At 44.3% G+C, this 26,077-nt stretch overlaps 1 protein-coding gene across 3 annotated transcripts in view; it reads left to right on the top strand.

Annotated features, from left to right (window-relative positions):
• Window positions 1–26,077, top strand: part of MALRD1 (MAM and LDL receptor class A domain containing 1) — a 442,313-nt gene that overhangs the window by 113,861 nt on the left and 302,375 nt on the right. For all 3 annotated transcript variants that reach the window (XM_083189314.1, XM_083189313.1, XM_083189315.1), the window contains 2 exons: window positions 8,027–8,119; window positions 12,405–12,591. In XM_083189314.1, the coding sequence (XP_083045440.1) occupies window positions 8,027–8,119; window positions 12,405–12,591 (280 nt within the window). The remainder of the gene's footprint in view (window positions 1–8,026; window positions 8,120–12,404; window positions 12,592–26,077) is intronic.

The following is a 26,077-nucleotide window of genomic DNA, read 5'->3' as shown; positions in this document are numbered from 1 at the left end:
TTTTATCTCCACCCTTACTCCAAACCTTACATGAAATTCAAATGTAGTGTCTCTTCATCTGTTTCTGATAACAATTGAATAGCAACCCTTATTTATTGTGCAGCAAACACTTTTGTTTTCACACAACAAAGTAATATTTTGAAATGTTTTTTGGTTTTTAAATAAAATAACTTTATTGTCTATTTATATGTGTGCCAAAAATCTGCTGTACAGTGTAGAAATTAATCACATCACAATATGTTTTCAAAAGCAGACAATATAAAGTGCCAAACACTTCCAAGTGCTTTCCGGAGAACAAACAAAGGATGTAGAGGAGAAATGTGATCACGTGTGAGGGAGCAGTTTCAAATTCAAAGCTTCAAGATTGAAGGGAAAAGATGGAGGGATGGTGGGGTGCACTCCCAAAGATAATTCGAGGGGTTCTCCAATTGATATAGCAATTTTTAATAAAACATAACTTTTATTAATTCATATAAAAAGAGGCACAGAGCCTCTCACAATAAAAATTATAGTAAGTGCGAAAAAAGACAAGAAAAAGTGTATTAAAAATAAAGGGGATGTTGTGGGGACTGTCCGTAGTGGTCCCTCCTATTAATTGATCTCTAAATTTGGTCCATACATATATTTTTTATATACAACTATAATATTTGGCGGTTGAATATAAATGTCAGTGTGTGGGGATTGAGTAGAGTGTGTTTTAATTGTTTAAGGACCGAACAATCCTTAAACAATTAAAACACACTCTACTCAATCCCCACACACTGACATTTATATTCAACCGCCAAATATTATAGTTGTATATAAAAAATATATGTATGGACCAAATTTAGAGATCAATTAATAGGAGGGACCACTACGGACAGTCCCCACAACATCCCCTTTATTTTTAATACACTTTTTCTTGTCTTTTTTCGCACTTACTATAATTTTTATTGTGAGAGGCTCTGTGCCTCTTTTTATATGAATTAATAAAAGTTATGTTTTATTAAAAATTGCTATATCAATTGGAGAACCCCTCGAATTATCTTTGGGAGTGCACCCCACCATCCCTCCATCTTTTCCCTTCAATCTTGAAGCTTTGAATTTGCAATTGCATTAGGAGGGGGGTCGCACCCACTTGTTATTGGTTTAGAGCAATATAAACTATAAGTCAATTATTTAGATAATTATTACGTAACTACTGAAATGAACAAAGAATAATTTGAGGGGAAATACCAAATAAGGCTTCTGTGCGGACTCACAAACCCCCTTTTTCTACACGTGAGGGAGCAGTTTGCAGGCAGGGAGTGTGATGATAAAATTGGATGTTAAATGAAGAAGCATTTAGGTGTGTGGTTAAGTGCTGAGAGATACAGTATGGGAATAGTGTGAAATAGAAGACGCTAGATCTGTCACATGAAAACCAAGGAATTGGTAATGGACCATACTGTATCTGAGGGGTAACCAATCAGCACTGAAGTAACATCTATAATTTGAATAATACAGAGCAGCTGATTGGTTGCCATGGGCTGCTTCTCCTCTGGCTCACTTCTCCCTTTTCACTGCTTCATACATCTACCCCTCAGATTGACCATTGTGCCTCCATTGCAAACTCCACTTTTAACTCTAGTCATATTATCTAGTATCAGGCTGTGCCCATTGGGGTGTGCTGAGATGACACATTTTAAGTTTTAACACAGAAAAGCAAATATTAGCCATTGGCGTAAAGACACAAGTTCCGTAAGTCTTTGTTAGCACTGAGTTATGTTCAGAATCACTTAAACACAGATTTTCCCTCTTCTTTTCAAGTATGATAAATGTTCCACTTAAAATGAGTGTCTCCAAGCCAGATATTTCATTCCTTGATTCACAGTATTTGCAAAATGAAGAGTTTCTACCAAAATAATACAGACTTTTTACATCTACTTCAATAACAGTGAATATAAGAAGCAAATAACTTTCTTTTGTTATTCCATAAAATGTTCATAAGAAATATATACTGGCACAGGCATTCTGAAGATAAATGAGCCTACCAAATCCTTGGAGTCCACCTGTATTCCAGACGACAGATGTAATATATCCCTGGTATGCAGCTTCCCCTTATGGCTAACTCTCCTTTGTTATCCAACAAGTACAGAACATGCTACTGGTTCTTGCTCTCCTCATTCTGCCCTCTAAAGGTTCACATGTATCTCCATGTATTATACAGGAACCGCTCCACCCTTGTGTACCCAACGCGTTTCAACCCCAAGCTAGGTCTTTGTTGCGGCACAGGTGGAAGTGGTCACTGTACGCCTTTTAAGCCTCCAGAGATCCAACATGGCCCTCCCCGAAGAAGTTGCGAACAATAACTAATTCAAGAAACACTGCTTTTTATATTATCATGCTAAATGAATTATAAAGGCATTACAATCCATTTTACATACAGTATAACAATATAAAAGTATAAAATTACATTTCTCAAAATATAAACAAAACACAATACCATTATATAAAAAAAAAGTTGAACTGAATGCTGCTTGCACGTCTTTCTCCAATTTCTGTTTTAAAGCTCGCCCATATCATTGATGGAACACACAAGTGAGCTTTAAATTGTGCAGACATACAATGATTTTCGACTCCATTGCGGATATTTCTCAGATACTCAGATGCCAGTTCCATAACATACTGTTTCATGCACTGGAGCAGCTCAATAACAATAAAAGTATTACATGTTACAAAGAGCCAGATGTACTAAGCTTGAAAAGTGATAAAATGGAGAGTGATAAACCACCAGCCAATCAACGTTTGCCATACCTGCTCGCTCACTCGGGAGTTTGGACAAAATGAAGAGATTTGTCCTCCATCACCCAAATGGTGAGCAAGTCATCAACAGGGCCACTTTCCCACTCAAAGCTCTGCGATAAAAGGCTATCGTTGGATGGACAGATTCTCCCTTCAATTTGGGACTTAATGAACTCCCCTTAAAAATCTATATATTTTTACATTTTCTCTTTTTTAATATTAGTATTTCTCTGCAAGACTGGGGACGCCCAGCAGATCAGAGTACTAAAATTCCCATTTGGGAATAGAACTCTCAAAAAGACTGTATCACGATTACCATTGCACAAAAGGATTAACCACATAAAGGTCTAGGTAGAACAAGTGTGTTTTTATTGAATTTTATATCATGTATTTTATTTCATTTCTTCCATAGTAAAAATATTTTTATTTACCAATTGTTATATTCCGATTATTATTAATATATAATACAACTATTCTTAGGTTACAGTTACTGTTTGGACCCTGCCTTGTGACCCAGGTGCAATTTTATTTCTCGTTTTCCTCATTTTTCCATATTGAGAAACTAATACAAAGGTTTCTATAAGTTGCTGCATGGGACATAAGACAGGTGAAAAAAACAAACACTACTCAAAGTGACTCAATGGAAAAATGGCTGGAAAGTAGTGCCGGCAGAGTGCTGCAGGGAGATTAGTGCAAGGAGAGTGCTGCGGGGAGAGTAGTGCAAGGAGAGTAGCGCAGGGAGAGTAGTGCAGGAAGAGTACTTAAACCTGCATAACCTATTATTCAATTAAACATCTCCCACCATCATTCATCTTTTGCGAGTTACCTAGAACCCATCCAGTGAGAGTAGTGCATGGAGAGTAGTGCAGGTAGAGTAGTGTGGGGAGAGTGCTGCAGGGAGAGTAGTGTGAGAGTAGTGCAGGGAGAGAAGTGCAGGGAGAGTGCTGTGGGGAGAGCAGTGCAGGTAGAGTGCTGTGGGGAGAGCAGTGCAGGGAGAGTGCTGTGGGGAGAGTACCTACAAAACCTTCTATTATTAACATGCAAGTACTTAAAAAAAAGCACCCTATATTATACAACAACAAAGTAGCTACAGTATATACAGTAAGTCTGCTTTTTCATACTGTAGCAATAACCACCCAGCTTCACCTACAGTGCTCACTTCACAAACAATATTGGGAGGCCCTAAAAGAACAATTAGGTCCCCACGGCCCGCACAATGCTAAGTATCACTAGGCCCTACATGATACCACTGGCTGTTAGAGAGCCTACTAGAGTAAATGAGAAAAATAAATTTGTCTCATCCAGTATGTTGATAATAGTAGAAACTCCAGGAGGAGTATGGAACAAAGTATAGACAGAATCTAGCACAGTGTTGACACACAGGGTCATCATTGAGAATAGGTCGACAAAATCAAAAGATTGACATCCTGTTTAGGATTCGCTGCACAGTCGCCGTGTTCCGGAGGGATGGAGCCTTCGGTGCCAGCCCTCACTGTCCCAGTATTCAATGTCGCAGGGGCTGCTGCCCCTGATGGCGAATGTTAAACCCTGCGGCGGATGCTGCAGGGAGCCGGGGGATGGCGGCAGGCAGGGAGATGGAAGTCTTCCTGCCTGCCCCAGAATGTATGCTGGTGGGAGGAGAGCTCCCCGGGACCCAGCCAGCACAAGCTGCCCCCCCGGGAGAGCTAGCAGGGGACTGGGTAGGAGCCGCTAACACTGCTCCCGATCGTGCATATGTAATGATCGGGAGCAGTGAATATATGAATATGTAATGAGCGGCTCTTGGCTCCCGGCCCCCTGCTGGCTGTTATGTGTAAAAAAAATCTTCTCATTAAATACACTCACGGCGAATCACATTGAAAAACCCATTGAAAAAACACAGCGAATTGCGGAGACTATCAGACGGTGAATTGTCCGTCATTCACTGTTCGCCGTCGGCGAAAAGTGCACGTTGATTAGAGTGATTTACTTTCTGACACAGAAAAATCACCTTCCAAAGTGAAAATAGCATAAATTCGCCATGAAACATGTCGAATTGGCCTCATTGAATACTGCCCAGAGACTGCTTGCGATCAGAAGAGGAGACGTTAGTGGGACAAAGAGAAGAGGAGACATTACTGGGACAGGAGGAACGTATGGTTATATATATCTGTATATGTCTGCCAGTATTTGGAGAAGAGGACCATTCCTGTATACTTAGGGACGTATTATAAATTCACAAGGGAGCCGGTGGAGGGAACATCCCATCTTTTGTCACTTTTTCCACTGCTTGTGATCAGGTCACACTGTATTTAGCACATTTATTTATTAACAATTTCTTATATAGTGCATACATTTCCCGCAGCGCTTTACAGAGTATAGTTGAACATTCACATCAGTCCCTGCCCCAGTGGAGCTTACAATCTATATTCCCTACCACATATACATTCACACACAGACATTCTAGGGTTAATTTTGTTGGAACCCAATTAACCTACCAGTATATTTTTGGATTGTGGGAGGAAACCGGAGTACCCAGTGGAAACCCACGCAAACACGGGGAGAATATACAAACTCCGCACAGTTAGAGCCATGGTGGGTTTCGAACCCGTAACCTCAGCGCTGTGAGGCAGTAATGCTAACCATTACACCATCCGTGATAGCACATGGCAGGAAACGTCAATAATAGTCAAAATTGCTGGAGAAAGTCTACCTGTCTCACGTTCTGTCAAATATTTTATGCTAGGTACATGGTTGATCCCCAGAGATCAGAAAAAAGTTAATTACCGTATTTGAGTAAGGTAGTCCGCAGGAAAAAACAACAACAACACATATATATAAGTGGCACAGAGTGATTTAAGACATTTGTACAGACCTGTATTTGATACCTGTAACTGGCAACAAAGTAATATGTAACTTAGAAGATTTTAGAAGATTTTAATCTAAGTTGATACTGATATAAGGTGATGAGACAAAGTAATACTATGTGTCGTGTCCTTGATCACGAGAATTCCTCACAAGTATTTGACTTCTATTTCAGACTTAAAGTGTTCCTGCACACACTTTGGGGGGAATTTACTAAAGGAAATTTGTAAAAAATAGGTGTATTTGTATCGAGAAATACACTTATTTTTGACATTTACAATCCCGAAAATACGGCAATTCTTATTCGTATTGATGTGCTATCAATACGAATACGAATTGCCGTATTTTCTGGATAGTAAATGTCAAAAATAAGTGTATTTCTGGATACAAATACACCTATTTCTTTTACAAATTTCCTTTAGTAAATTCCCCCCAAAGGGACATAGGACAATAGGACATAGGACAAGTCGCCCCCGACTTCCCCCTGAGCTTCCCCGGCTGCTACTCGGGGGAACTTGATTAGATTGGCACTTGATGTGCCATTTTTTACATGTGATAAATCGTCTCGATTTATCACATGTAAAAAACCCGGGGAGCAGGGGGGGGGGGGGGGCTACAGAGCAGGGCTGCTGGTGGGAGCAGGGGGGGCTGGGGTGACACTGCGGGGGACACAGGCGGCATAGAGCCGGGCAGAGGGAGCCGGGAGCTGTCAGTGCTAGAAAAAAAAGCCTATACAATGCATGGGCAGCCTGTGATTGGCTGAGCGTTCATTGTATGGGCTTTTTTTTTTATTCAGTACTGACAGGTCCCGGCTCCACCTGCCCGGCTCTATGCCGCCTGTGGCCCCCCCAGCCCCCCCTGCTCCCTCCACCACCGCACCGCCCCACTAGGTCCCAAGTCGGGTGGTCGGACGTGCAGCAGGTCCGACCACCCGACCCAGATCCGATGCGCATCGGATCTGAGGGGACGATTTTGGTCCGATTTCGGCCAGATCCGACTGATCTGGCCGAAATCTGACCAAAATCGGCTAGTGTATGGGGGCCTTAAGTTAGGTAAATACAGTGTGACCTGATCACAAGCAGTCTCTACCTAATTTAACCCTTTTGCTAAAATACCTAATTGTCAACCACCATCTGCCTCAGACGAGCCCTAGTGCAATAAAACTACTCTCATCACAAGACACATACAATGTATTGGTTCTATTTCTGAACCAAATCTCCAGTGCATAGCATATATATTGAAAGCTCACTGCAAGACTGGACCTCAAACTTTGGTCTAATAAAATAGGTCACGTCGTCCCACACCTTAAATTAATTAAATTAAAGTTACGTTTTATTCTAACTACATAATACACTTTTCAAGAGTCCTCTTTTCTCTCTTTTGCCTTTCTATGTTTGTATTGGACTCAGGGGAGCACCACCAACCTTAAAATGTTTCCCACAGTGGGGCTCACACTTATAAGATAATTGGTACTAGGCTACCCAGGCCGAATCCCACCACTGGGAGAGAGGCCTCACTTGACCCTCACCTGTGGCGGGGAAAACCTTGTGTGGAATCCAAAAACCAAACCTCGCTACGTAATGAATGTTGACATTGTCAATGTTGACTTACTGACTGCATACCTAGTATGGTACCAGACAGATGGTACATGAATCTAACTTGAGGTGCATACACTCTGGGTGTTTTTTGGCCAGCGTTTATGCAGAGAGATGATGGGGAAAATCGATGGGCTGAAAATCGCTCATTGCATACACACTGAGCATTTTGGCTATGGAAAGCTGTGCACCCAGGCTCTCATCTGCTGTTAATACCGGGCGGTTCACACTGGGCGGCTTGTGAGCTGAAAGCAGCACAAATGGCAAAACTGAGTTAAGTGTGTATATAAATGAGCGAGTGGCTTCTCCAGTTCTATTACCCACATCTGGGGTACTTAGTTCTTCTTTTATACGCGTATGTGCAATAAATGACCATACACATACCATGTCATGTATTGTTTTCTATGCAGAAGCAGCTCACAATACAGGGGTGCAGTACATTCTGTTTTGGAAAGCGAGATTCCTCTGGTGTAATCTAACCCTCTGCGCACTCTGTAATTTGGGGAACTGCTGACTCCCAGACACACTCATTACTGCATTCATCACTGTGTTTTTCAAATTGTGATTGTTTACTGACATTATGTTTCAGTCCTTAATGAACAGAGCTTGATTGCACCCTTGTTTAAGTCCTCAGGTTTAATTTACTCTGAGATGAGTGTTTGTACAAATGTGACATGTTCATATTCAACAAGTCTTTCTATTGATTCCCCTCACTGCCAAATATAAATAACTCAGGAGAAGACTTGGTTTCAAATTACATCATTTTATACATGTCTTTACTGTGTTCCCATCTATTTTCAACACTTCATTATCTTCCTTCACAGAAAGAAATAGTACTTTTTGAACAAAATGTGTCAACAAAAGGTCAATGGATTGAACAAGAAATTTCTTTACCAGAGAACTCAAAAGACTTGCAGGTACTGTACTGAGCAGGGATAAAAAATAATACAGTATGTCTTACATGAAGGATTTGGCTGATGAGGCCCCCATTCTCCTAGCCCAGCATTACAAGTAACATTCTATTGATTACTGTACAAAACACAGGGCTTCTTCCCCACTGGTGTATTGGTGTCATAAGCACATGCAGGGAAGGTTTCTGGTTGGCTGGAAACCCCCCTCCTCTTGACAAGTACCTTAAATTATGACAACAATAGCACTGGTATATATTATGATCAATAGAGCCGCCACCACATCATGCAGTGTAAGGGACAGAGCAGAGCTGCTGCACACGCCCAGTGTACCAGCTTCCTCTGCCACATTAACTGTATGTGTGGATCTGAGCACTCAAACATCGCAATGGACCAGAGAGCAGATGCCAGGAGGAAGAGACAGGAGCCTTACAATGAAGTGGGAGATTGTGAGCTTAGAAAGTACAGTACTGGTTATATTGGGGGAAATTTACTAAAGGAAATTTGTAAAAAATAGGTGTATTTGTATCCAGAAATACACTTATTTTTGACATTTACTATTCCGAAAATATGGCAATTCGTATTCGTATTGATAGCACATCAATACGAATACGAATTGCCGTATTTTCGGGATAGTAAATGTCAAAAATAAGTGTATTTCTGGATACAAATACACCTATTTTTTTACAAATTTCCTTTAGTAAATTTACCCCATTATGTTTACGTATTTATTTATTATATGTTTAACCTTTTCCTGACCACTTATAGTATTTAAATGTTTGAAACAGCCAATACTATAGACCAGTGATTTTCAACCTTTTTACCTTGTGGCACACTAAATAAGATTTTAAAATTGCTAAGGCACAACATGAGATCCCCACAGGGCAAAACACATTGGCCCCCACAGGAAAAAACAAACCGATTGGCCCCCATATAAAAAAAAAACAATCACACTGTTCCCCACAGGTAACAAAAATCAAATATATTGGCCTTTACATGAAAAGAAGAGACCAGTAAATAACTGTTGAACTGGTGGTGGCTGTAAACTGGGTTGGACATCTCTAGGTCTGGGGGCACACGTGAGAACAGCTCAAGGCACACTAGTGTGCCACGGCACAGTGGTTGAAAAACACTGCTATAGACCATTTGTACTGTTAAATATTAATACTGTATTCCATACAGTATCCATACAGTATCCAGTGTATAAAAAGACCAATTTTCTGGGCTGATACCGCTCCCTCAGTCTCCCATACTTACTATAATGTGCTGCATAGTGGGAAACTTTGGATTACATATGGAAACCCCCTTCTAAAAATCCTGCGTTTGCCACTGGGTGTATTTACAATACAACTCAACCAATTAGCTGCTACATGTAATTTTATAGATTGCACTTGATAAATTTTACCTCAAAGTTAATTGGCATGGGCAACTTATACACTGAGTCACTTTTCTACTCTTTTCACTGCTTCATACAGCTCCCCCTAGATTACTTATACTACTTTCAGACCACAAATGCCGTGTCGCACACGGGATTAGGACACGGGTCCCATCCCCAGAGCAACACGGCAATGCGGTCTGAAAGTTCCGACACCGACACGGCATATTGCCGAGTCGGTGACGTCACATGGGGCGGTGCTGGGCGGCGGCGCGTCATCGGGGGCTCGGGAGGAGGCAGTACTTGGAGCTGACAGTGCTGCCTCCTCCATACTGTGAACAGGACACGGGTCGCTCGACCCAGGCACCCGTTCACACTGCAGTTGACACGGGTCATAGCCGTGTTCAACCCTGGTCAATACCAGGGTTGAACACCCGTGTTGCTCGACCCGTGGTGCCCTTTTCAGACCGCACCGTGACCCGTGTTTAGGCCCCGCGAACACGGCAATATGCCGTGTTCGGAGTGCGGTCTGAAAGCGGTATTACTGTACATCTCCTGTAATGTCTACACACCTATCAGCACGTTGCACAGAAAGCAATGACAGGAATCTGGGACTTCCTAGAACTCTGACTGGTGAATGGTTTCCACAAGCTAATATGCTAATTAATTGGCATAGAGAAATGAGTTCCCCCACCTCTGCATGACCACTTTATGCCCTGTGCATGATAGTGCCTGACTGGAAAGAAGTGACTGTCCCCAGATGCCCCTTGCACGATGTTGATCACATATGTAATAACATATGCGATCAACATCGCAGTGCAGTGAGGAGGCCTCCGCGATACCTGTTATGTGGTGCTGGGGTCTCTGTCACATCCCCGGGCTCTCTCTGGCCAGGAAATAAAAGCCCTTTGCCCCTCCTCCTCCCTCCGTAAGTCGAAAGGATCTCCGGCTTTGTTTTCTAGGGGGAGGAGGAAGAATGGCTGGGAGTGTGGTCAGTGTCGGCGGCAGGGGGCAGAGGGTGGCGTTAAGAAGCCCATAGGTTTCTATAGGGTAGCGCCATCCAAGGATGGCGCTACCCTATGCAGCGAAAACGGCAGTGAAACCCCCGAAAACTGGGATTTTATCGCATTTTTCCTTTAGTACATCCTGCCCATAGTGCAGCATATTCCATTGCTCTTTACAATAGGAGACAGTGCAGGGGCGGATTGGCCCACTGGGAAACCGGGCCATTTCCTGGTGGGCCGGCACATTTTTTAGTAGAAAGGACCTCCCACGCTCCCTAACTGGGCCGCGGCATGTCCGTGCTGGGCCGCGGCCCTGTGCCCTAATTAAAGATGGCCGCGGCCAGCCTCGGGTTCTCCCAAATTTAAAATGGCCGCGGGAGGGCTGGTGCGCATGCGCGGGTGCACACAGCTACTCCCACTGTCCAGAAGAAGTATGGCTGTGCTGCCCCAGGCCCTTGACTCCCCCCCCCCCCCCCCCACCAACACAGATCGGATCACTCACCAATCCGTTCTGCGGTGCTGCGTTTATATATATATATATATGCCACCCTGCTTCCTCCGCCACCCTACTTCCCCCCTCCCTACCTGAATCCTCTGTCACCCCACATCCTATGCTACCCTGCATCCCCCTCCCTGTATCCTCTGCCGCCATGCAACCAACGCCACTCTGCGTCTTCCCTCCTTGCATCCTCCACCATTTTGCGACTCCCCTCCCTGCATCCTCTGCCACTCTGCGTTCCCCCTCCTACCCTTCATCCTGTGCCACCATTCCCCCCTCACACTCTGCGTTCTGTGCCACCCTGTGTACATCCTCCCTCCCTTTGTCCTCAGCCACCCTGCTTCTCCTCTCCCAGCATTCTACGCCACCCTGCGTCCCCCCTCCCTCCCTGCGAAAATGGGGCGTGGCCCGCTGAAATAGGCCACGCCCCCAAAATTTGGTCGCGCCTCCGGCATTGGGGCTCCTTCAAGATATTTCCCGGGCTGGTTTTAATTCCCAATCCGCCCCTGAGACAGTGATACAACAGTCAAAAGGTATGAGGGCCCTGCTCGCAAGCCTACAGTTTATAGGGAAATAGGCATTGATGCCCATGACCTATAGTCCAAGTTTTAAAGTATACATATAACTACGTATCCCACAGAAAGTCTTATGTACAAAATATGAATTACATAAATCTGACATATTGCATATTTTCATCAACGTCATTACATATTGCTTCCAACGCTAAAATTAGGTATGAGACATATTTATGCATTTCATCACTGACAAGCAATGTTCCCTCTAATTTTACGAAGGCTATGTGCGGCAAAAGATTTTAGCTGTGCAGCTTTGGAAGGAAGTTTTTATTTTTGTGCGTCACTTATATATAACTGGAAAATGACGTTCAGCATTTGTGTTAACTTTACTTCAAAATGATATTAAACATTTAAACATTCAAAAAACAGCACACAATGTAGTTAATGGGTGAAACACACATTAATTGAGTCCACAACTGCAAAAAGGGACCACTGCTGCTTTGTGCGCTCTGTTGTAATGTCTGTGCGCACGCTCGTCGAGTTGTGTGCACGCGCACGTGCGCACAGCTTAGAGGGAACACTGCTGACAAGGATATTTTAAAAAGTAAACATTTGCATATGATTATATATGCATAGGAATAAGTCAAACTCCCTTTTATAAATAAAAAAAAACATAAAACAATAATTTTGTCCGTGCAGTATTATATCTTTATTTATGCCATAATGGCAAACATTGATGGAAAAGGCTACGATGGCCATCCCTACTCTGGACTAAATATTTATATTATAAAGTGCTTGAACTTCCTATATCTATTTAATTAATTGGAAGCAATTTATATGAATTTATGCAGCTAGAAATATCAATAATCAATAATTAACATATTTCTAATTTAATCTGAAGCTTGCTTTTGAAGGCACACTAAGGAGCATAAATGGTTTCGTTGCCCTGGATGAATTTCAATGCAACACTTGTGAAGAATCGTCGGGAATTCCAAACTTTACCAACAGTTCCTGCTTCAGCACAGAATCAACCTGTGACTTCCAGTATGACTGTAGCGATGGCAGCGATGAGGACCCAGTCATTTGCAGTAAGTTGACAAGCTGATGTCATTATTTGTTGTTGGAAATGTTGGGAAAATGTAGAATGTTGGGAAAGAACGCATTTAAATTGGGCATTATATATAAAATAGAGACATTGGGGTCGATCATATTATTTGCAAAGGGTGCGAGTAAGGAGGCCAATCCCTGGGCATTTTAGATCCAGTTAATGCTCAATCTTGGGATTCCTGGGATCCCGGGATTGGTCTTCCTATGAAAAAAAGGCCACTGCCTGCACATTTACATACCGGGCGGTGCAGCAGAACATAGCCATGAACAGGCGAGAGCAGCAGAGTGAGATACTCGCCGGTTCTGCTGGCTCATACAATCCATTTACTGGGTTTGCAGTCTGGCACTGGTGCATTTGCTGTCTCTTAAAATGTAAAAATGAAATAAAATAAACAAAGTGCACTATTAGGTTGACTTATTCAAACAACACTAAAGGCCCACATACACTGGTCCGACTTGTCTTAAGGTCAAGTCGGACCTGATTTCCCTTGAGCTCCCCAAGCAGCTCTCTGGGAGGGCTAACATCCGACTTGGCGCTTGATGTGCCATTTTTTACATCCAATAAATTGCAGGCACTTTATCACGTGCAAAAGAACTCCAGGGGAGCTCCAAGAGGAGTTCAAGGGAAGCCAGAAGCGATACATCATATGTTCTAAAAAGCACCCACAATGTGCCGCTGATATCAGCCCATTGGTTGGAGTGAATGTCAAACACGTGATTTGGCGAGATTTCACCAGATTTCTTGGCCCGATATGTTGGAATTTACCAAGGCTTTTCTGCCTACAGTACATTTAAAAGACAGCTGGGAAAAGATAATACAGGTTGAGTATCTCTTATCCAAAAATGCTCGGGACCAGAAACATATTGGATAATGGATTATTCCATATTTTGGAATATTTTTATATTTGAACGAGGTATCTTGTATTTATGTTGTATAAGCACATCAAACACATGAAATACACACAGATATATTTTATTTGTGCATGAAACAAGGGGTGAGATTTAATAGGATGATAGATTCAGAAAATGAGAGATTTGGGAAGAAATCTCCAGTTTTTTTTAAAGCGGCAATCATTTACACTGCAAAACCAGTTTGATTTTGCAGTGTAAATGATTGCCGCTTTAAAAAAAACTGGAGATTTCTTCCCAAATCTCTCATTTTCTGAATCTCTCATCCTATTAAGTCTCACCCAAGGTTTCTAAACATTAAACAAAGTTTGTGTACTATCTCAGACACTGAATTTAAATGCTAAGCAATCATTTTCTTGCTCATATTTAGTTCCAGTTACATATCATGTCCCCAGTAGTGCCAGTTACTGTACGTATCATGTCCCCAGTAGTGCCAGTTACAGATTTCCCCAGTAGTGACAGTTACATATCATGTCCCGAGTAGAGGCAGTTACAGATGTTCCCAGTAGTGTGAGTTACATATCATGTACCCAGAAGTGCCAGTTACAGATGTTCCCAGTAGTGTGAGTTACATATCATGTACCCAGAAGTGCCAGTTACAGATGTCCCCAATAGTGCCAGTTACATATCATATCCCCAGTAGTGCCAGTTATAGATGTCCCCAGTAGTGCCAGCTACAGATGCCCCCAGTCATGCCAGTTACATATCATGTCCTGAGTAGTGCCAGTTACAGATCATGTCCCCAGTAGTGCCAGTTACAGATTTACCCAGTGGTGCCAGTTACATATCATGTCCCCAGTAGTGCCAGTTACAGATCATGTACCCAGAAGTGCCAGTTACAGATATCCCCAGTATTGCCAGTTACATATCATATCCCCAGTAGTGCCAGTTATAGATGTCCCCAGTAGTGCCAGTTACATATCATGTCCCCAATAGTGCCAGTTACAGATGCCCCCAGTCATGCCAGTTACATATCATGTCCCGAGTAGTGCCAGTTACAGATCATGTCCCCAGTAGTGCCAGTTACAGATGTCCCCAGTGGTGCCAGTTACATATCATGTCCCCAGTAGTGCCAGTTACTGTACGTATCATGTCCCCAGTAGTGCCAGTTACAGATTTCCCCAGTAGTGACAGTTACATATCATGTCCCGAGTAGAGGCAGTTACAGATGTTCCCAGTAGTGTGAGTTACATATCATGTACCCAGAAGTGCCAGTTACAGATGTTCCCAGTAGTGTGAGTTACATATCATGTACCCAGAAGTGCCAGTTACAGATGTCCCCAATAGTGCCAGTTACATATCATATCCCCAGTAGTGCCAGTTATAGATGTCCCCAGTAGTGCCAGCTACAGATGCCCCCAGTCATGCCAGTTACATATCATGTCCTGAGTAGTGCCAGTTACAGATCATGTCCCCAGTAGTGCCAGTTACAGATTTACCCAGTGGTGCCAGTTACATATCATGCCCCCAGTAGTGCCAGTTACAGATCATGTACCCAGAAGTGCCAGTTACAGATATCCCCAGTATTGCCAGTTACATATCATATCCCCAGTAGTGCCAGTTATAGATGTCCCCAGTAGTGCCAGTTACATATCATGTCCCCAATAGTGCCAGTTACAGATGCCCCCAGTCATGCCAGTTACATATCATGTCCCGAGTAGTGCCAGTTACAGATCATGTCCCCAGTAGTGCCAGTTACAGATGTCCCCAGTGGTGCCAGTTACATATCATGTCCCCAGTAGTGCCAGTTACAGATGCCCCCAGTCATGCCAGTTACATATCATGTCCCGAGTAGTGCCAGTTACAGATCATGTCCCCAGTAGTGCCAGTTACAGATGTCCCCAGTGGTGCCAGTTACATATCATGTCCCCAGTAGTGCCAGTTACAGATGTCCCCAGTAGTGCCAGTTACAGATGCCCCCAGTCATGCCAGTTACATATCATGTCCTGAGTAGTGCCAGTTACAGATCATGTCCCCAGTAGTGCCAGTTACAGATGCCCCCAGTCATGCCAGTTACATATCATGTCCCGAGTAGTGCCAGTTACAGATCATGTCCCTAGTAGTGCCAGTTACAGATGTCCCCAGTGGTGCCAGATACATATCATGTCCCCAGTAGTGCCAGTTACATATCTTGTCCCCAGTATTTCCAGTTGCATATCATGTCCATAGTAGTGCCAGTTACAGATGTCCCCAGTAGTGCCAGTTACATATCATGTCCATAGTAGTGCCAGTTGCAGATATCCCCAGTAGTGTCAGTTACAGATGTCCCCAGTAATTATTACATTATTACATTGATAATTCATCGCATCCTATGGGCACTCTTCACACCGTCGTAAGGGGCTACGCCACATTAAGGTATATATCATTATAAAAGTATAACTATAAAATATAAATATATAATAAGTATATATAATTATAATTAAAACACGTAAATCGGCGCCCCTGGTCCCCAGTAGTGTTTTTAGCAAAAAAACGTTCTGGAAACTATGGTTTTTGGAATAATTTGGATAACGGATATCTAATTAAGGGATACTCAACCTGTACAGTATTCTATTGTTTGGCTGAACAGTAAGCAGCTAATAAGACTCTGACATACGTCTACAAAGTTTATGTGTTTTATCCTTTTCACACAAAATAACAATTTTAAATATTTGACCTTGTTTTATAGTGATATAAAGTAATGCTCTTTTGTGTCATAATTTAGGTTGTTTTGCCCATTTCCCTTGTATTTGGAAAACACTGCAAATACACCAATTAATAATGGATGGTCAATTTTGCAAAAAGTCAGGGCAAACATATACTGTATACAGTAGAGAGCCATTACTTTAACTGTACCCATTGCTTTAATGTCCCCACAATATTGATTTCATGCCAAAAGAAAACGTATTATAAGAAAGTTAAAGAGGCTTCACTGTATTGGAAAAATGACTTCATTCTGCTTTCTATGCTACTGTACCTGGGCTGATTTTTCACTAACGAGCTTTTCACCAATTTATAAATATTCTTTACACTGACAGTTATTTGTGACTGTACTACAGGAATAACAACTGCAGCTCCGCTGTGTAGAAAAATAATTGGCAGCAGGAAGATATTAAGCATTTTTGGTGTTTTATTCTCGCTTTTAGTTATGCTAGATTTACAGCATGTACCTTAAAACACATGAACCTTAACATAACACTTGCACTCTTAAACATCCACCCTAACACATACACTCTAGCACATATATCCATAAGGGGCATACACATGGTGTGATTTTGTGCTATTTTCTAAAGGGGCATACACATGTAGAGATCTGTGCTAAGCAATTTTGCTAAGAAATTTTGCTAAGAAATTTTGCTAAGCAATTTTGCTAAGCAATTTTGCTGGTGTGAAGATCTCCCATGGAGAGCACATACACACGCAGAGATTTGTGCTAAGCAATTTTGCTAAGCAAAAAAAGGCCGGGTAGTGGTTCAGAATGAGAGATTGCGATCAGTATCTCTCATTCTGTACACATAGAGAGATTTGCAGTCATTTGCTAAGCAATCTGACTAGATTGTGACTGCATTCACTGATTTAGTTAGCAAGAGATATTTAATCTCTCGGAGCACACACACGGAGAGATCTGTGCTTACTTTCTAAGCTACAGATCTGATTGTAATCTCCCATTTTGAACCACTACCCGGACTTTTTTTGCTTAAGCAAAATTGCTTAGCAAAAATGATCTCTGCATGTGTATGTGCTCCGCATGGGAGATCTGGACACCAGCAAATCGCCTACCCTAAATAACTTAGCAAAATTGCTTAGCACACATCTCTACGTGTGTATGCCCCTTAACACATGCACCCTAAAGGTGCGCACACACGTACAGATTTTCTGTCTGATCTATCCGGTGGGAACAAAAACCTGGAAATGTATGGGAGCATATGACATCTCCAAGCACTGCCCCCTTTTATACTGCGGGGCGGCACCGCAGTGTAAACGGGAAAAATTCAGGATCCGACCCAGATTGGGGCCATGTTCCAAATACCGGGTCGGATCCGGGATTTTGGTGTTAAAGGGGTGTAAGCAGTGGTGTAACTAAGCCTCCGCAGCCCCCGCCGTGGCGGGGAGGCGCAGAGTAACTATGGGCGCCGGGGGGGCTGTGGTGCTATAGTTACTCGCTGCGCTGCTGCCCGGCCTCATCTTCGGTCACTGTCCCGTCACTCGCTCCCGGCGCCGGCTCCTGCTGATAATGAAAAGTGACACTTAGAAAATGGCTGCCCCCGTATTGCAGACAGTTTTGGCAGCCATTTTGTAAGAGTCACTTTTCATTATCAGCAGAAACCGGCGCCGGGAGCGAGTGACGGGACAGTGACCGCAGATGCGGCCGGGCAGCAGCGCAGCGGAGACTGGAGCAGCGGAGACTGAGGGAGACTGGACGGGACAGTGCCCGGCTCTGACAGGTATGGGGGGGGGGGCTAGTCGTACAGCGCCGTGTGTGACTGTGGGGTGGGAGCCAGTAACGGGGTGTGTCAGTGACCGCAGCGGTGCGGCTACGGCTATCTTGCTGTTATGACCGGGCAGTGTAATGGATAGATTGTAAAGTCACGGCAAACGTATATAAAACATTACGAAGACCCCAGGAGACCGGTCATACAATGGCAGCGGCATCGCCATGGTGACACGTGTGTAACTGCATACTCTTGATACAGGGGAGGAGCACGCCGTGCCGATGTTCGCACATTCGAGCGATTATTTACTGCATATAATAAAGTTCTGAAAGCTATTGGAACCATTTTCTCCTGCCTCTGCACAGGGGGGGCGCCGAAAAAGTTTGGCGGGGGGGCGCAAAATATATAGTTACGCCACTGGGTGTAAGATGGGAGTTCTGTTTCAGATGTGATGTTGCTATGGGCAACCAATCAGATTCAATCTATTATCTTCTACAAGGTGCTAAAAATGTCAGTAGTAGATTCTGATTGGTTGCCCATAGCAACATCCCATGAGAAATAGACACTGTGGGTGCCATTCTATGGGATGAGATAAATGCGCGTTTTTTTTATCGCACCACTTCGCACTTTTTCAAATCGCAAGATTGGCCCGTTTTTCGCATGCGATGCGAGATGCGAAAAACGGGCCAAATAGTGCGAATAGGTGCGAGGTGGTGCGATGTATTTAGTCCTGAAAATGTGCGATTTTCATGTCTGAAAATCGCACGTTTGCAGGAAAGTGCAAATAAAAAAAAAAAAAACAAGCGCGGGGTCCCCCGCCAGAGCATAACCAGCCCCGGGCTCATTGAGCCGGTGCTGGTGACATAAAATCAGGGTCCCCGACAAATAGGGGTCCCCTTGATTTCATGAAACCAGCACCAGGCTCAAGGTCCGGCGCTGGTTCCCAAAATACGGGGGACAAAATGACTAGGGGTCCCCCGTATTTTAAGAACCAGCACCGGACCCAACCAGCCAGCGGGGTAATGCCACAGCCGGGGGACACTTATTATATAAGGTCCCGCGGCCAAAGCATTATCCCCGTGGCTGGTCAGCATGGGCAGGGGTCCTGGGGAAGTGGGGCCTCCAGGACTTACCAGCCCATGCTGAAAGTCCCGGGCTGTCCCCGGGCGGTGGGCATCGGGCTGATGTAAAGTGTAAAAAAAAAGAAGATAAACTATTGTTTTCTACTGGCGAACTATGAGTCCCAGCAAGCCTCCCCCGCATGCTGGGACTTGGAGAACCACAAGTCCCAGCATGCGGGGCATTAAAGGGCCCACTGGCACTTGTAGTTCTACAGTACAAAAAATAGTGAAATAAAACACACTGACACCCTGAAAAATAAAAGTTTATTACACACATAACACACACATACTGATACTTACCTACCTTGAGCCCGTCGGTCGGTCCCTGGATCCTGGGTCCGGGCTCCGGGGCTCCAGGGAAGAAGAGTCCGGATCCGGGGCCTTGGTCCTGGTTCCGGGGCTGGTCCTGGGGTTCCGGGGCTGGTCCTGGGGTTCCGGGGCTCCAGGGCAGAAGAGTCCGGTTCCGGGGCCTTCATCCTGGTTCCGGGGCTGGTCCTGGGGTTCCGGGGCTGGTCCGGGGTCCAGATCCGATGAAGTCCACAGGGGTAACTGAGGAAGGAAATTCTACTCACCTGGTCCCCGGCGACGACATCCGCATCCTCTCCGGCAGACGCGCTGCTCCCAGCTGCTGTGGTACCTGCTCTCGGACTGAAGAGGCGAAAAGATTTTCATCTTCCGCGCCTTTCCTCCGGATGATTCTATTGGCCGGCTAGCGGCCAATCAGGAGCCGACTTTCTCGGCTCCTGATTGGCCGCTAGCCGGCCAATGGAATCATTCTGAGAAGAGGCGCGGAAGATGAAAATCTCTTCGCCTCTTCAATCCGAGAGCGGGTACCACAGCAGCTGGGAGCAGCGCGTCTGCCGGAGAGGATGCGGATGTCGTCGCCGGGGACCAGGTGAGTAGGATTTCCTTCCTCAGGTACCCCTGTGGACTTCATCGGATCCTGGACCTCGGACCAGCCCCGGAACCCCAGGACCAGCCCCGGAACCAGGACCAAGGCCCCGGAATCGGACTCTTCTGTCCTGGAGCCCCGGAACCCCAGGACCAGCCCCGGAACCCCAGGACCAGCCCCGGAACCAGGACCAAGGCCCCGGAACCAGACTCTTCTGCCCTGGAGCCCCGGAGCCCGGACCCAGGATCCAGGGACCGACCGACGGGCTCAAGGTAGGTCAGTATGTGTATGTTATGTGTGTATTAAACTTTTATTTTTCTGGGTGTCAGTGTTTTTTATTTCACTATTTTTTGTACTGTAGAACTACAAGTGCCAGCGGGCCCTTTAATGCCCCGCATGCTGGGACTTGCGGTTCTCCAAGTCCCAGCATGCGAGGGAGGCTTGCTGGGACTCATAGTTCGCCAGTAGAAAACAATAGTTTTCTTCTTTTTTTTTACACAATCCATCAGCCCGATGCCCACCGCCCAGGGGCATCGGGGACAGCCCCGGACTTTCAGCATGGGCTGGTAAGTCCTGGAGGGGGGGGACCCCTTCATTGGGGGGGTCCCCACTTCCCCAGGACCCCTGCCCATGCTGACCAGCCACGGGGATAATGCTTTGGCCACGGGACCTTATATAATAAGTGTCCCCCGGCTGTGGCATTACCCCGCTGGCTGGTTGGGTCCGGTGCTGGTTCTTAAAATACGGGGGACCCCTAGTCATTTTGTCCCCCGTATTTTGGGAACCAGCGCCGGACCTTGAGCCTGGTGCTGGTTTCATGAAATCAAGGGGACCCCTATTTGTCGGGGACCCTGATTTTATGTCACCAGCACCGGCTCAATGAGCCCGGGGCTGGTTATGCTCTGGCGGGGGACCCCAAGCTCGTTTTTTTTTTTATTTTAACTGGTTTTTTATTTTTTTTTCACCAGAAACCTGCACAGAACATTGCGATCTGTGCAGGTTTATGGCTAATTCGCCCATCAGAACCTGGTCTGATTTTTGGGCGAATTATAGTCACACTTTATACAAATCGCATACCATTAAATATGCGATTTGTATACTTTTCCATGTGAAAACACCTGGATGCGATGTGCTGCGAAAAGCAGCCATCGCATTTCCAGTGTGTCCAACTTGTTGGCAAAAATTGCATTTTTTACACATTTTCAGCGCTCATTAAATATGCCAAAATGGAAAAAATGCGATTTCGGCCGTTTTTGCGAAAAAATTCGCAAAAGTCTAAAAATCGCATCCCATAGAATGTCACACTGTATCACTGTAATAGTGGTGAGCGGTATATGGTGCATTAGCTTCTACATTTCACAAGTGACTTTGGCCGGTATTCAATGAGGCAGAATCGCCAAGTTTTATGGCGATTCTGTGTTTTTTTCGTGTGTGCCGGCGTTTTTTGGAGCTGAAAAAGCGAATCACCCTATTCAACGACCTCTATTCGCCGATGACGACCGGTGAATGAAGCCCCAATCGCCAAATGTTATTCTCTACAAATCGCCGGTTTTTGTCTATAGGAATTTTCATGGGGATTCGCCGGTAGTCGACGGGAATCACCATGAATCGCCAAAAGTGTATTCAATGAGAAGTTGGCGATTCTTATTTCTTGTTTCATATCGCCGTTCCTCACCGAGTGTCGCTCGTCATCTTTTTGTGGTGAACTTTTATCGGAACCTGTGAAATAATTGGTTTTAAGTGTTCAATTTAACTCTGCAAGTGTAATGTATTATTATTTGCTGCCCTTGTGTGATGTGATGGTCGTAGAAGTGCTATACAAATATATATTTAATTTTTTCTGGTATTTTTTTTTTCTCCCACAACGCACTGTTCTTACCCATGGTGCACCTCACTTACCCATGATTCTCCTCCCCACCTCACTCCTTCGTTTGGCCTTTGAGGAGATTACACAGCTTTTGCAGTCTGCTGTATTGGAATCGTTTTTTCAGGGTAATTTGCATTTTTCTTGCATTTCACTGCAATTTCTTACAGTACTGAAGCTGTTTAGGGAAACGCCGGATTGGCTGAGAATCGCCGTTGGGGGCGGCGATTCTCAGCCACGTTGAATAGGGTGACACAGCTAGTCCCGGCGACTCCCGACGCTTGGCGAATCGACGTAAAAAAACGGTGAATGGCTGGCGAATGTAAAATCTGAATCGCTGTGACCAACGATTCAGGTCATTGAATACCGCCCATTGTGTGAGCTTTGGCGTCATTAAATGGAAGACTTTCTGCTAATCTGTTCTAGTATAAAATGATAACCCAGCTAATTGTTCTCATTTACTTAGAAAGGATCATTTTCCAACTGTGAACTTGCATTTAATTGGATTTTAATGTTTGCCAAAGCCTGGTCTAGCTCTAGCATGTAGTTATATACAGATGGGGTTTTATGACAGTAAAATTAGAGGTTTATATGCCAGATATGAAACACTGTGCTGCTAATTTAACTTAATCCATAAAATGCCTTTTATATTTCGGCAAAACTTTCAATTTTGCATCTTGTCCCAAATACCAATGAAGATAAATGGGGCCAAATGTAGTAAGCCACCAATACCCACTTTCCAACCCCTTAAGGCATACTTGCCTAACATTCCGGACTGGCAGGGAGGCTCTCAAAAATCAAGTGGTCCTTCCAGCCGCCCGGGAGAAGGTGGGCAAGTCCCCTACTTTCCCTGGAGGTCTCCTTTGCTACCCACAACAGAGAACAAGGAGGAGGGGGGGGGGTGTATGGAGGTGAGGTCTTAGAAGTTCCACAGCAGCCACCTGCAATAAGTTCAACAAGGATCCATATAGACAGACTTGATTTTTTTAAAGGTAGTCTTGGTGGTGAGGAAGTGAGAGATTTTGGGAGAGTTTACCCATTTTTTTAAAGCGGTAATCATTTACATGGCAAAACCTTTCAGTGTGAATTATTGCCGCTTTTAAAAAAAGGGAAAACTCTACCAAAATCTCTCACTTTCTGATTCTCACACCCTATTGTATTTGGTCCATGGTGTATTTTATGTTGGCTCAACTGACAACAGGAATCAAAAATAACTTTTGGTTAATTCTGTGGTGTCTCTGCCTGTAGTCACACTCGGGGCAGCATTGCTCATGACTAAGCTGTGCACCAGCAAAGGGGAGCGAGGAGTGGTTGCTGGGTGCAGGGTGCAGAGATGCTGGGTTGCACCCGGAGACCAGTCACCTACACTGTGACAGGAGCCAGGTGCTGCATGTAATATTACAGTGCAGCACCAATCTGCTAAAAAAAGTTGAATTGAGCTGGCAAGTGGGTTTATTATATAAATATACTGTATAGTGACACATAAGGAGGGAGGGTTCTAACACAGGGGGTCATTCTAATTTGTTCAGACGGGGCGGAATTCGGCCCCGTTCCATTGGTTTGGGGACTGCACATAGTGCAGGTTCCCTTCGCAAACTTGCATAGTCGCTGAGCCGTTTGCAGGGGTGGGATGGGGGTGGACGGCAATGGGGACAGGTGTCACCCATGGGAAACCCTCAGCGTTTCATGGGCGTCTCCATAAAAACGCTGGGCACTCCCATGACTACGCGGGCGGGATGATGCCCGCCCTGTCTTCAGGCAGGCACATGCAAATAAAAGTCAGTTCCTACTGACTTTTATTTGCAAAACCAGGAGAAATCATTTAACCCCTTCCCGCCGCAGCCTGTTTTTGCCTTCCTGACAGAGCCCTTTTTTTCAAATCTGACATGTATCACTTAAGTGGGGATAACTTTTTTTTGCTTTTACTTATCCCAGTGATTTTGAGATTGTTTTCTCGTGACACATTGTACTTCAAGTTAGTGGTAAATTTTCGTCGATACAGTCTGTGTTTTTTTGTGAAAAATACCAAAATGTCGTAAAAAAATGAAAAATTTAGCAATTTGCAAAATGTTAAATTTTCTGCTTGTGAGACAAATAATCATACCACTCAAAATAGTTAATAACTAACATAGACCATATGTCTACTTTATGTTGCCATCATTATTTTAACCTCATTTTCATTTTTTTGGACACTAGGAGGCTTAAAATATGAATAGCAAATTCTCAAATTTTCAAGAAAATTTCAAACACTGATTTTTTTAGGGACCAGTTCAGTTCTGATGTGACTTTGAGGGACTTGTATGTGAGACACCCCCATAAATGATGCCATTTCAAAAACTGCACCCCTCACAGTATTCAAAACAGCATTTTGGAAGTTTGTTAACCCTTTAGGTGTTTCACAGGAATTAAAACAAAGTGTAGGTGAAATTTCAAAACTTCATTTTTTTTGCAGATTTTCAATTTTAATACATTTTTCTAAGGAACACAGTAGATTTTACTAGAGAAATGTGACTAAAAATTGATTCCCCCAATTCTTTTGTTTTCATAAATATCCTATATGTGGCCCTAGTGTGCACGTTGACCAAACCACAGGCTTCATAATAGAAGGAGCACCTACTTGATTTTGGAGCCTCCTTTTTATGAGATTATTTTTTTGGCACCATGTAGGTTTCTAGGCACCATAAGATGCTAAAAGTTAGGAACCCCCCCACAAGTGACCCCATTTTGCAAACTACACCCCTCAGGGAATTCATCTAGGGGTATAGTGTACATTTCAAACCCCAAGGGGTTTCACCAATTTTGATACAACTGGGCAGTGAAAATGAAAAATTAATTTTTTTACACAAAAATGCAGTTCTGGCTCAAAATTTTTCATTTTCCCAAGGAATGAAGGAGACAAAGCACCCCAAAATCTGTGCCCCAATTTCTCCTGAGTACGGCAATGCCTCATATGTGACCAAAAAATACCATTTGGGTGCATGGCAGGACTCAGAAGGGAAGGAGTGATATTTGGTGGTGGAATGAATGGTGGGTGCTATGTCGCATTAGCAAGACCCCCGAAGCACCAATACAGTGGAACCCCCCCACATGTGACCCCATTTTGCTCACCAGCTTTGGGAGGGGGGCTGGCGCTGCGGCTGGTGGGGGGGTGGGAGGGGTGCTGACGCTGCGGCAGCCGGGTGGGTGGGAGGGAGGGGGGGCTGCCGGGTGGGAGGGGGGGGGCTGGCGATCGGTGGTGATCGGTGCTGTACTTAACAGCACCGATCACCACCGATCACTGTGTTACCGAGCGGCTTAGCCGTCGGTAACACAGAAAACGCTGCAATTGGCTGTTCACATTTGAACAACCAATCGCAGCGATCGCCGCGAGGGGGGATGTCTGCTGTCAGGGACAGCAGACATCTCCAAACTGTCACCGCGTCTATAGACGCGGTGACAGTTTAAAACCATGACGTATATATACGTCTTCGGTCGGGAAGTACCTCCCGACCATGACGTATATATACGTCATATGTCGGGAATATCTTTCTATCTATCTGTCTATATCTATATATATATATATATATATATATATATATATATATATATCCAACAACAATTTATCCTCAGAAAGCGCTGATCGCTGTAGCAAACGTATAGTGTCCCAGGTTTTGATTACTCAGACTGGTGCAGCTCTCCTGTGTGGGCCCTTCCCAGCAGCCCAATCTGTAGATTTGTAGAAAAGGAAAGAACAAGAGGCGCACAATGGTGTAGTATTTTTGGTTTAAAAGCATCAATCTTTACTTATAAAAAATTCACTCACAAAAGTACAGGTGTTATCATCACAATAACACAAAAGCGCATGAATATATCACCAGTTTTGGGGCTATCTGGAACGTAGCACACTGTACAAGCAGTCTCTCTCCTGGACCCAGCCGCGTCACCACGTGTCACCGCGTCACCACGCGTCACCAGCTTCCGTCCTTCAGCTCCGCCCATGGGCGGAGCTGAAGGACGGAAGCTGGTGACGCGTGGTGACGCGGTGACGCGGTGACACGTGGTGACGCGGCTGGGTCCAGGAGAGAGACTGCTTGTACAGTGTGCTACGTTCCAGATAGCCCCAAAACTGGTGATATATTCATGCGCTTTTGTGTTATTGTGATGATAACACCTGTACTTTTGTGAGTGAATTTTTTATAAGTAAAGATTGATGCTTTTAAACCAAAAATACTACACCATTGTGGGCCTCTTGTTCTTTCCTTTTCTACATATATATATATATATGTATAT

This window comes from Crinia signifera, chromosome 5, assembly GCF_055691185.1.
Source record: "Crinia signifera chromosome 5, ASM5569118v1, whole genome shotgun sequence".
NCBI lineage: Eukaryota > Metazoa > Chordata > Amphibia > Anura > Myobatrachidae > Crinia > Crinia signifera.
The sequence above is the reverse complement of the archived record's forward strand: the minus strand, read 5'-3'. Positions and strand labels throughout refer to the sequence as shown.